We start from the raw sequence: 13,503 nt of genomic DNA, 5'->3' as shown, positions 1-13,503 counted from the left end.
CAATCCAGGAGGCGATGCTAGAGTAGCTCCTGTCAACAATTTCATGCATTCCTTGCTCAGCAAAGTGGACTTGTACTTGAATAACAAACTGGTCAGCAGCAGCATGGATACTTACCCATATTGTGCCTACCTGGAAAATCTCTTGACGTACGGAAAAGAAGCCAGGAATACTCATCTGGATGCTTGCGTGGTATGGAGACCTGACACGGCAGGTGTAGCCACGTTTAACGACACAATCATGACAGAAGATGACAATCCTCACAATGTGGGGGTTTAACGACCGTCGTAAGAAAATTCTGCAAGGGCGAAGTTTAGAACTGATGGATCGTTTGCATTTGGATATGTGGCTACAAGAAAAGTATTTGCTGAACGGGGTGGATATCCGTCTGAGACTGAATCGTGGCAGTGCCGCTTTCCATTTGATGGCCCATGCCAATGAATACAAAACTATCATTCAAGAAGCCCGACTTTACGTGCGTCGTGTGGAAGTGTTACCTAAAGTGGGAAACGACGTCAGTCAGACGTTGAGCAGAACGACCGCCAAGTATCCGATACGACGCGTAGAAGTGAAAACGTTCACCATTTCCGCTGGACAGCGATCTATGATCGAAGATCATCTGGTCCAAGGACAGTTACCCAAACGTTTGATTGTTGGTATTTTCAGGAATTCAGCCTTCAACGGAACCCACGATCAAAATCCTTTTGAGTTTCAACATTACAATGTGTCCAAGATCGAATTCAGTCGCGACGGCAAGACCTTGTGTACCCGACCCTTTGAGCCCAACTTTGGTGTCGCGAAGAATTATTTGAGATCGTACTTGTCCCTGTACGAAGCCACGGGACAGTTAGGAACCAACACCAGTCACGGTATTTCGTACGACGATTATGCAGGAGACTATGCTTTGTGGGGTTTTGATTTCACTCCAGACCAAGGCAGCGACGAGGGACATTTCCACCCTATAAAATCGGGTCAGATTCGTGTGGAACTTCAGTTGCAAATCCACCTCCAGATCACACAGTGAACGTCCTCCTGTATGCAGAATTTGACAATACCATAGAAATCAACAGTTTGAGAGAACTCATTCTAGACTATTAGAAGCCATGGAAGACTGTTATCCCTCTTTACCTAGTGGAGAAACTTTGGAGATGGAATGTGAGGAGACCGGGAAGAAGAATCTCAAGGCAAAGACGAAGAAGTTATCATGATGAAGTCAAGATGGCCAGAACAAGAAGCCCATTTAGTCTCCTGTGTTGCCAAACACTTGGTCGAAAAAATGACGGAATTGATCAAGAAAGATTGCTATGGATGTCAAAACGATCATCCCAGTCAAATCCAACACGATAAATGCCTGATGCTGAGTCAAGAAGAAAAATTGAACGAGTATCTGGACGAAGCTTGGAGTCTCATCTCGGACGAAGTCGTGTTGCATCAGTGGTATAAAGACTTGCGTGAACATTCTTGTCCAACATTAACCACTCAAGAGATCCATCGTATCGAAGCTCTTCTGAATCAGAGTGGGGAGGCGAGGCTAAACGCTTTTTACTTGTCAGACATTTTCAAGCAAAAAGTCAGGATCGAATTGATCACTTATTATTACCTGTGAAGAAGAAGAAAAAAACCACACAAAACATGGATACCTGGCAACTGTATTACCTTTTGAACCACAGCTCGTACACGGCTTCTTGGAATCCTGTTGTCTGTGCTAAAGATGAACTCCCTCATCGTAAACCTCAAGACCATCTAGCTTATGTGATCAACACGGACGACGGTCATCTCCCAGGAACCCACTGGGTAGCCGTCTACTTTCCTCAAGAAGGATGTGTGGAATATTTCGATTCGTATGGATTGCCTCGTTTGGAAGACGATATCATTGACTTTATGAGAAGAAATGCTCAGACCACCCGATTCAATAATGTGAAATTACAAGGCACAGATTCCTTGGTGTGTGGACAATATTGTGTGTATTTTCTGCATCATCGCAGCCTGGGTTATTCCTTAGAACATTTAGTGACTGATTTTGATCCTCGTTCTTCTTCTAGAAACGATGTGAAAGTAGATCAATGGTTTTGTGACCATTATGCTTTCGTCTCAAGCTAGGAAACGTAGTGTCCATCAATGGCCTAATGACTTCCAACAGTGGAAATCACAATTTCATTCACAATGTTGTCAGCCTTGTCCAAAATAATGTGTTAGTTGGAAAAAAATGTTTGTCATTTGAAAAAAATGTTTGATGTTATATTGTTAAAAATGTTATAGTTGTTTGTTAGTGTTAAGTGATTTTGAATAAAAAATGCTGTGTTTTGAAAAGAAATGCCTTTGTGGTTTGTTTATCTATTAGAATTTTGATTCATGCTCTTTGACTTCTTACTATCCCTCTCATGACACTCATTGAACGTTGCGGCTCGAAAACCGTGGAGGGATGTTTTCCTTCACGTCCGCGCTTTTTCTTTAAAGCCGGAGTAGTTTCCAGTCTAACCATCCATTGTCGACTCATCCTCCTACGAAGATGTGCTCCAAACTAGCTAAGCTAAACGAAGCCTACGTGAATTTGCATAGGGTCAGACACAGTCTGATACCGAAGCCAGAAGAGATAGATAATGTGAGAATGTTAAAAGTCACTGAAGACCTGATAGAAGAGCTCTTCAAAGAAGAAGTGAACAGGGAGAAAGAAGAATGGACAGAGAAGTACAGACTTCAGAAACAGCAGAGAGAGCAGCAACCGCAACAACAGCAGCAGGAACCTGAACAGAGGCTTTGTCGATTGTCGTGTCGACACCAAAGAGTTCTTCCTCTCTTTCCGAAGAAGCAGACCTATCGTCAGAAAGTCTATCGTCAGAGGACGTCGCATTCTTAGAAACTAAAAGATCGCCCTATCTTCAACTTCGCACAAAAAAACAGCCCTTTTCAGGGCTACCCCAATCTTTAGAAAAGAAAAAACAATCGATTTGCCAATGTATGTATGTAGAGTAGTGTGAATATAAACACTCACTCTTTTCTGGTGTGACTGTATATGTTTATGTGTGTGTGTGGGTGATTGTAAGCGCTAAAGTACGTTTGTGTGAATAGTAGATTATGATCATGTTTTTTGCTGTTTGACGTGCGTGCAGAGTAGATTTGGGGTTTGATTTGACTGCTTTGCGTATGTGGATAGTATATTATTTGTTTAATGAAATTTTTTTAGAATAGTGATAGGTAGTATAAAAAGGTCAGTAAGTGTTTCTTTTAAGTCCGCGCGTTGTTTGGTCATGATCTAGGTAATATAACTTTTGTTTTAAGGGGATGTTTTCCTTCACGTCCGCGCTTTTAGTATAAATTGAAAATCGCTAGGCAGTCTAGCTCCCCTTGTTGATTGATCAACACTAGAGAATGAGCAGAAGGATAGCGAAACTGTTGGAACTTCATGTCCACCTGGAATATGCCAGGCTCATACTAAATGATTTGGCCGCGGAGGCCATCGTCGAAGAGGGAAGGATGAAAGAGGAGGAGGAGAGAAGAAAAAAAAGAAGAGGAGGAGAGAAGAAAAAAAGAAGAGGAGGAAAAGGAGAGAAGAATGGCTGAACCACGGACACAAGAAGGAAATTTCAGAATCCCAGAGACAGAAGATTGGGATTCTGAAGCCACTCATTCCGCCTCTGCACTCCCCCCAAAAAGAGTGAAAGGAGATTGGAGTAGGAGATGCGTGTGTGATGCCAGACTGGGGAGGTGCCACCATTAACCAGGTGCCATGGAGTTCAAAAAACAAACAGCCCTTTTCAGGGCTACCCAAACCTTTAGAAAAGAAATAGTAATCGATTTGCCAATGTGTGTATGTAGAGTAGTGTGAATATAAACAATGACTCTTTTTTATTGTGTGTGTGTGTGTGTGTGTGTGGGTGCATGTGTGTGTGTTTGTAAGAGCTCAAGTAGGTTTGTGTGGTTAGTAGATTATTGGGTTTAATTATAATGCTTTGAGTGTGTGGATAGTAGATTTTGGGTTTGTTAATTGCTGCTTCACTTATGTGGATAGTATATTATATGAAATGAGGAAAGTAGGGGGATGTTTTCCTTCACGTACGCGCGTTTTAAGTGATAATCAAGGTAATATCAATTTTGTTTTGGGGGATGTTTTCCTTCACGTCCGCACTTTAACTATAAGAACCCACAAAGTTCGTCGTTCGCACCATTCTAAGGAATAAAAAACGAAGATGGAAGTGTCCCAACTGTTTAATGATTTAAGGCATATTTATTTTTGGATGGTGGATGGTGAATATGGAGTTGAAAGGATTGAAAGCGATTGGAGATTAAGAACAAGTCTGCACTACGTGAACGAACTAAAATTAGAGAGGGAGAAGATAGGGCGATTAATTGAAGAAGAAGTGAAGAGATTGAGAGGGCTGATAAATCCCCCTTATGTCAGAGTGGGGACAATAAAGAGGCCATGGAGAAGGTAGAAGAAGTAAGAAGGTTTTTGGAAGAGATAGAACAAAGGTCAGAGTGGCCCTTTGTCCAAAGGAGTGTTGAACAATTGGAAAAAGGGGAAGAAAAGATAAGAAAGGTGATAGATGAAGAAGTGAAGAAAATCAAGGACAGGTGGGCAAAAGATAGGAAAGAAGAAGAAAATAGAAAGAAAAAGGAAGAACTAGAGAAACTGAACGCTAACTGGATGAAAGTCCAAGAGAAGTTCCGAGCCATGGGTCACCCGGACTGGATACCGGAAACAGAAAAGAAGAAGAAAGGAATGATGGAAAAAATAAGGGGATGGATAAAGAAGTTAAGGAGTTAGAAGAAGAAAAAACCCAAAGGCCCTTTTCAGGGCCACTCCAATCTCTCGAAAAGAGATAGACTTTCAATTGCCTACCCCATTTTTTTAATTTTTTTTTTATTTTTAAAAAAAAAAAAAATAGAGACCCATCAGGTCGGGGCCATATTAAAATAGGGTCCCGACCCTGTTCCATTTCCCCTAGTCCCTAGACAGACCCAAACTCTATTCCCATGTTAAATTCCCCTTGTCCCTAGAATTGCTATTTTTTTTCTCCCATGTTCAATTCCCCTTGTCCCTAAAGTAGTTTTTTTCTCCCATGTTAAATTCCCCTTTTCCCTAAACAAGCCCAAAACCTATTCCCATGTTAAATCCCATTGTCCCTATAGTGGCCCAGCAATTTTTCCCATGTTAAATTTACATAGTCCCTAAAGTGGCATAGGGGTGTTTTTAATGGTAAGTCCCATTGTCCCTAAAGTGGCCCACCTTACTACTACCATTGTTCCTTTAGTCACATTAACCTTGACCATTGACAATTTTACCCACACCACAATCGGGGTCTTCCGAATCGACGATTAAGACATCAACTAACTTCATTGACGGTATACGGTATATGCACTGAAATATACATGCAGAAACCATTGTTGTTCTTCAGTCAAATTGACGTCGGCCTTTGACCTTATTGATCGCCAAATCAGGCATATCTTCCTTACCTGATGTGCAACCATGCAAACAGTTTGTTCTTTGTTTTTAACGTAGAACTAACGCTGTCTGACAGAAAGCATTTTTCATCTTAAATTCTTAATGACCTTGATATTTGACCCTCAAACGTACGGGCTATTTTCTTACCGAATGTGGAAGCGATCGACAATGTTAGGGTATGCGATGTCAAACTAATGCTTTGTACAGAAACTTGTTTTTCGTTCTGTCACAGTATCGTTCACCTTGACCTTTTGACTCTGAAATTGTTAAGTTAATTTTATGAACAGTTTACACATAAGCCACATACTCTAGCCCAGAGATGTCTAGTTAACCTAATGTGGGTATTAGGAAATTATTTTGTCCTTGCAGCCACAGTGACTTTGACCCAGGAAGCGAAATTCTTCCTTAATCGAAATTCAAGCTATTCATTAGGTTTGATCTAGGTCTGCTATGCTGATCCTATTATATGATGCAAAAACCAATATATCAGTAGCAGTGACCTTTATTTTTGATTTCAAAGCCTTTATACTTTCTTCATGTGCAAGAAATACACAAAGTTTGCTTGAAGACTTGGATTTAAAATTTGCATTGTTGATGATAAAAATAAAATGTTAATTTATTACTTACGTTAACAACAATCCCCTACTTTAGGTCTCTGTTGCTTTTTTCTTGATGCCATATTGTTTATAATCTGTATGCGTCTATATGCATGAATATTTACATATCATTGATCTCCTATCTGTAAATTTGGCAGTTTATGTCCTAATGTAGCACGTCATCATAAATATCGCATTGCCAGTTTCATAAAATGAGCGTCTAGTTAGCGTAATTCAAAATCATTGGTCAGTTTTTATTAGCATCTTTTAATGAAGAATTATTTGCCTTTCAACGCAGAGTTAGTCCGATGGCATTATTTCAGTTGACCTCCTATCGCTCATATGTTGTATTTATATTAATATATGCTTGAGGTAGCCTTTTGAGGTAGCCTTAAAATTAGTATAGAAAGTTGATTCTTTGTTGCAAAATGTGGAAGTACACTGACGTTAGTAAAATACATGCGATCCGGTATGATATGGTGTTTTGGTCAAAAAACTTTGTGACAAAGTGATGACTTCTTTTCTTTATGCTGATATAGTCATGAACAGAATATCAAAACATTTGTGCCGGAGATAAAATCTCTCTCCCTCCCTCAATATAAGCTGAAAAATATGTAAAGAATGCCAACTCGTTCACTGTAGACGAGAGAAAGTAATCGAGATCAAATTACAGAAATTTAGAGCGCGTGGGAGATGGCGAGCTGAGACCCAGAGAGATTGTAGGGTGAGCATGAAAGATCTTAAAGCGATTTGGAGAGATCATAGAGCGAGCAAGAGAAATAGGAGAGAACGCCTATGAAATCGTTCAAAATGGATGAGCTGGTGGGATCGTAGGATGAACTGGAGAGATAACAGGGTAATCTTAGGTGGATCTGGAGTAATCATAAGGTGAGCTGGACAGATTGTAGGGTGAGCTTGAGTAATCGCAGGGTTAGCTGGAGAGATAGTAGGATGAACTGGAGTAATCACAGGACGAGCTGGAGTAATCATAAGGTGAGCTGGTTAGATTGTAGGGTGAGCATGAGTAATCGCAGGGTGAGCTGGAGAGATAGGATGAACTGGAGTAATCACAGGGTGAGCTGGAGTAATCATAGGACGAGCTGGAATAATCACAGGGTGAGTGAGAGTAATCACAAGACGAGCTAGAGTAAGCACAGGGTGAGCTGGAGTAATCACTGGATGAGCTGGAGTAATCACAGGGTGAGCTGGAGAGATAGAAGGGTGAGCTTGTGTATCGTTGGGGAAGCTCGAGAGATTGGTGGGTGAGCTGGACCCTGGAGTAATGGTAGAGTGAGCAGATTACATGATACACTGGTATAGTATCTTTTTCTGTTTGATTATATAGTAAAGAATGATCAATAACGATGGAGACTAAATTCCGATTTTCTTTGTCTATTCACAGGTATATTTTCCGAAATAAAGAAAACAAACTTTGAAGACATATTTATCGTCGTAAATGTACAGTTTTTCGTGTATTGCGTGTTGTTTTCCCGATTTTTGAAGGAAAATAGAAATTATTAAATTGATTCTTTTCGCTCGATGTCGTTCCGGTTTCCAATACTCCATAAGCAGTCGACCGCTCCGGTGGCCTAGTGGTTAGAACGTCCGCCTCGGAAGCGGAAGGTCGAGAGTTCGATCCCCGGCAGAGTCATACCAAAGACTTACAAAAATGGTACTAACAGCTTCCTCGCTTGGCGCTTAGCATTAAGAGGTTGGTGTTAGGACTGGTCGGCCTGGTGTCAGAATAGTGTGAATGGGTGGGACATGATGCTACATGTCTGCGGCATGATGCCCCAGTGCAAGACATCACTATAAACTGTCACACTGCAGACATCGTAGCAATATGACTGAAAAATTGTTAACGCTACGTTAAAAATCCAAATCACACTCACACCATAAGCAGTCAAGAGGTCCAGATTATGCTTGTTATAATCATTCATGATCTAATGCTACTGACTATTGATGGCATGTAAAGTGGAATGAAATCACAACCAATACGTATGTCAATAATTACTCTCAAATGGACTACATGTAACCACTGATGACATTCAACAGATGAACTCATTCTAAAATCGCAACATACGCATACATCCTCACTCAAAGTACGTACGTATTGCTTTTTGAGGATCATATATTTAACGTAAACTTATAAAATGCAACCCATAGCACTAAACAAATACTTATACGTACCTTCCGTTCATTACAACATGGTGAAGTAAGCAGAGCCCTGCAAGTTACATACTATCGGCGGAAATTCAAACAGGCAATAATAGCCAGGTAAGGCAGGATATATAAGCTGAACAGGAATCCAATCAAAATGTCGTTTTAACAACAAAGGAATGCTATTTTCCTTCCTGCTTGATAAAATCACGTGTAAAAATCCCTTATAATAATAACAAACGAATAACCTAGTAAGACCCATATATATATATATATATATATATATATATATATATATATATATATATATATATATATCTGTGTGTGACTCTGTGTGTGTGTGTGTGTGAAACACTCCCTCTCCCCCTCTCTTTCTCTCTCTCAAAAGCTTTGTTGGCCGACGAGTTACGTGATTTCGAATTATGAATTGTTTTCACGTGGTTGTTTTAGAAATGGAGTTTTATTGTACTGTATAACAGTGTATAAATAACAACATTCTCGGAAATAGAGACTTGAATTTATTGTGAAATTTCACATAACGTTATATTCTTGGATTGTATTACTGTGATCCAATAAAAGATATGTGGCATCACCAGTACACGAGCCACCACAGGCATATCAACACTTCTAGATTTAATTTGGATTTCCACTAAAGTTTATTCTGAACTTTAATCCTTAGGACATTAATCTTTAGGACTTTAATCCTTAGGACTTCTATCATTAGGACTCCAATCCTTAGGACTTTTGTCATTATGACTTTAATCCTATGGACTTGAATCCTTATGACTTTAATCCGTAGGACTTTAATCATTAAGATCATTTGGGATTTAATTGGAAATACTGGAAGTTTCTTTTTCTACATATTCGCTTTGTATTCTTGGGAAATAAATTATGTTTTGAATTTTCCCAAGATTGCGGCATCTCACTCTTTCCAATTATTTGATTTAAGACCACATAATCGTAATAACACACACACACACACACACACACACACACACACACACACATTAATTAGGTTAAGTTGTGTAAGGCTCTCGGCTTTCCAGATCACTCACATATTTCACCTCCGTATGCGAAAGTTCATGTCTTCGTGGAACCAATGCAGGAGAAATCTTGTCAGTGTCTTCCCGTAATCGGTGCTTCGTCACGTGGTTTTCCTTCTTTATGTGTGACCGTCCTGTAGATCAGGTGCTCAAAAACGGCGTTAAACCCCACACAATACAAACATTGTGGTACTGTATGTATACACATAATGTTTCGTGAAATAACCAAATATTAATGATGTTTCACCTGTTGAAAGGTAAGCTCCATAGTTTTAACCCGTATTTTACAATACAGACGACTGATCAAAGTTTAGTGTGTGTGTGTGTGTCGGAAACGCTCTCTCTCTTTTTGTCCAGAAAAAAACGCTTTATTAGGTAAAGAGGTACTTTATTTTGAATTATGAATTCGCGTCATTGTATAAGGATAAAGTGACCCGTGGTGGCCGAGTGCTCTAAAGCATTTCCATATAACTGACACATTTAAGTTCTGTCCGCGTGATTTGGAGTCTAGTTTCGACCAGTGTGGGTATATGAGAAAGTAGTTTTCCATTGGATTTGTGCTCCAGTTTACGGGGTTTTCCCTAGTTTTTTTCTGATCGATTATGGGCTCAAAAGCGGCGTGAAGCCATACAAAATTACACTGCTCTATTGTACGTATACATTTAATGATTCGGGGAATTACCTGATATTAACGCCGTGTCACCTGTGGAAAGATAGTTTATAGTTTATAACCCGTATTTGACAATACAGACGACTGATCAAACTTTAGTGTAATGGAACCTTGTATTTACATCCAAATATTTACTCTGAAGCTTTAGATCATCAATATTTGAGGACAAGCAGCAAGACGGATGTGGGACAGACCGAAAACGAAATGACGCCGAATTTTGGCGGGAACAAGGCCCGTTTTTCAACACAAAAGGGGGGGGGGGTAAATAAAAATGCTGTTTCAGTCAAGTGGTGTTGACTCATTAAACTATCCAAAGGCCAGTCCGAAGCTTGTATAAGGGTGGACGGGGGAGGGGGGGGGCAGTGGCGTCACTAAGGTTGGTGTCACCCAGTGTGATAACTCATGGTGTCAACACCATGGACCCCTTTCCTGCACAAAAATTCAACAATTTTATAGACAGTCATGTGCGGTAACAAATGGTGTCACCTCGTGGACCTCCTTCCTGCACACAAATTCAAAACATTTATAGACAGTCATTTTCGTGTCACCCCTTCTGATGTTGTCACCCGGTGAAGCACAATTAATCGTATTAAAATATGAATTCTGACTACTATTATCACGCCTTCTCCTATAGACTCCAGGGATAGCACTTTCTGTTCTGTCTGGTGTATATTTATAATTCTCTATAATTATTTCTATATACCTTGATTTCTTTCATAGGAATCCGGAATGACTGTGCACATACATTATAATTAATTATTAGGTCTCCATGAGAGTATGTCTGCTACGCACGAGTGCATATAACACAGACTGAGTAACATCATTTTTTCGTGATGTGTGCTTAGTCGTGAGGGAATATGGGCTCGTGAGTGCAGGCGAGGCGATCGGTGCCGTTTACCCGCGGAACTAGGATATAATCTACGTAGAATACAAAAAAAAAAAAAAATACCTCTAGCATGTATAATAAGTATTATATATATATATATATATATATATATATATATATATATATATATATATATATATATATATATATATATTGTTTACTTGATTTCATTTAATTGTTTGTTTGTTAGTTTTAATTTTTGTTATATTCCATTACATTCTGTTCTATTGTAACTTTATTTACTGGATTTGACATTTTCCAGAAATTCAGTTCAGTTCTATTTGCCCTGACTGTTTTTCGTAAACAGCTAACAATAGAAACTTTGTGTCTAATGCTGACCTAATTCCTGACCTTGATTCAGAATCAGTAAGAGTTGAAATAAACAATTATACACTGGAAAAGTCGATGTTTTATGTTGTGACCATTTTTTGGGGCTAATTATTTTGTTTTCTTGAAATTATTTGGATTCCAAGAGATTATTTTCCCCTGGAAATACTTGTTCTCTAAATTAATTCTTGGACAAGGATAGTTATCGAAATTTACACAGAATTCAAACACTGAAATATTTTTTTTGGTGATTCAACAAAGAACTGTTGAAACACCAGTACGAAGCTGACCACAGCATACGACATCGCCTTCCATTCTGGATTTTATCGGGACTCGAATTCAGAAATTTTTAGGACTTTTTTTAATAATATGACCTTTATTTTTAATTCCTGGATTATTCGTGGATGTTTTTTAGATTTGATTCGTAGAACCGTAAGTACGTGTTCTCATTTTTACCTTGTTTTTCTAGGGAAATAATTTATTTGTTATACTTCACAAAGCTTGTTGTCTTCATTTTTTTCTTGTTACGTTTTGTAAGAGCCTAAACACGTAACAACGAAAATTGGGTCGCTCGTTCTTGGGATATATGAATTTTGCCTAAAATATTTCAGGAAACTTTGTTTTTAAACTTTAAATTACCCATGCGTTTGAAAATTTCTCAATCCCAAGTATTATTTTATATTTTAGAAATCTTTAGAGAAATCAACAAGCTTTTTTTATAATATCATCAAAATTAGAGAATTTTTTGAATTTCCCTAGGAGTGGTTTTAAATTTTAAAAATAGAAGTACAGCTAAAAAAGTTGAAATTAGAGATAAGACAAGTTCAGTTTCAGATAGAAATGATACAAATGGAAAGAAGTAGGGAGGAAAGACAAATACAGTTTCCGAAAGAGAAATATGAAAGACAAATGCAGTTTCAGAAAGATAAAGATGAAATACAAATGCAGTTTGAGAAAGAAAACCAAGACAGACTGATGCAAATGCAAAGAGAAAAGGAAGAAAGGGAATTTCAAATTAGGTTACAAGAAAGCAGCAGAGAGGGTGAGCAGACCTTTTTGCCGAAACGTCATTTTAAAAAACTAAGACCTCATACGAAAAAAAAATATAAGCATAATAACGTCAAACCGAAGCTTCTAACTTATCGAGAGTTTCTGTAATTATGTTAGTTTTATTTTGTTACTTTATCTCTGTCGTTGGTGTTTTTCTAAATTTGTATGTGTGTTTTCCTTTACCGCGGAACCTTTCATTGAGTTCGCACCCTCTCTGCTGCTGTAATTAAATCACTATTATATCAATAATGACACCTGGTACTGAATCTTATACAGGTAGATTAGCCAGAGAAAGGTTAGAAGCGATCAAAAACGTTTTTGCTTGTTCGTGATTCTCCTAGACAAACATCAAGAACGTCAAGAAGCACAAGTTGAATATGCTGAAGGTACAGAATAATTATTTAAACCTATCATAAAAGATACCAGAAAAAATTGCAGAAGCTACTGAAACGTTTGTTCCGGCAGTAAAACAAACTGCTCAGTAAACTGCAAAAATAGCAACAAGAACTAATCTAACAGAAGACATGTTAAGATATCTTCCAGTTCAAATAGCTGCTGTATCACAACCTCCTCTTCAACCTGATGAACTTGAAGAAGAACATGAAGAAGAACTTGAAGGCGCTGTTGGTGGAGAACCAAAAAGAAAGAGTTGAAATAATTAATAAATGTACTGAAGATGTTATTAATGCAATGTAAGGTATCGAACACCAGGAGATTTAGGTGCACATGCTATTGCGAGTTTTATTAATAGAAGAATAGATTTAAAACCTGAATATGCTGCTAAGCCAGTGTGAAGAGAAACCTGATTCAAATGGATATTTTAATAAATAGGGGGCGTAGTCATCTTTTAAACATGAAGATGACCAAAAAGGGTTTTAATTTTAACGCAAATGCAAAATCATAAGAAGTTTATGATATTGCTAGAAATGATAAAAACAGGAGTAAATATGTGAGATCGAAATTTGTTGAATCTTTGACAGAAGATAATTAGGTTAGAGATGTATGTCTCACCTCTACTAAGCAAAGTTCTCTCAAGGCTGATGATTCTAATTTTCAAAGATTTAAAAGAAGATTAGAAGAAATGGAACAATCTGGTCAATCACCACAAATTATAGCTGAAGAGCGACCACAAACTCCTCGATGGCAACTTCCTCAACCTCCACCATCTCCTCCAATTCATCCTCGACGACAACCTCCTCAATCTCCACAACCTTCTTCAATTTCTCCACAATCTTCTTCAATTTCTCCACAACGACAATTATGGCCTCTTCCTTCAGGAGAGTCTTAAGCTATTTTTGAACCTATCATAATAACTTTTTTTACACTTGCT

The 13,503-nt window shown here is 38.4% G+C and overlaps 1 protein-coding gene across 1 annotated transcript in view; it reads right to left on the bottom strand.

Annotated features, from left to right (window-relative positions):
* Window positions 1-8,333, bottom strand: part of LOC149798675 (uncharacterized) — a 37,357-nt gene extending 29,024 nt beyond the window's left edge. The window contains exon 1 of the mRNA XM_089957518.1: window positions 8,228-8,333. Coding sequence (XP_089813644.1) covers window positions 8,228-8,238 — 11 coding nt within the window. The 5' untranslated portion in view covers window positions 8,239-8,333. The remainder of the gene's footprint in view (window positions 1-8,227) is intronic.
* Between the last annotated feature and the right edge of the window lie 5,170 nt (window positions 8,334-13,503).

This window comes from Sinohyriopsis cumingii, chromosome 5, assembly GCF_028554795.1.
Source record: "Sinohyriopsis cumingii isolate HCF-2022 chromosome 5, ASM2855479v2, whole genome shotgun sequence".
In the NCBI taxonomy this organism is placed as follows: Eukaryota; Metazoa; Mollusca; class Bivalvia; order Unionida; family Unionidae; genus Sinohyriopsis; species Sinohyriopsis cumingii.
The sequence above is the reverse complement of the archived record's forward strand: the minus strand, read 5'-3'. Positions and strand labels throughout refer to the sequence as shown.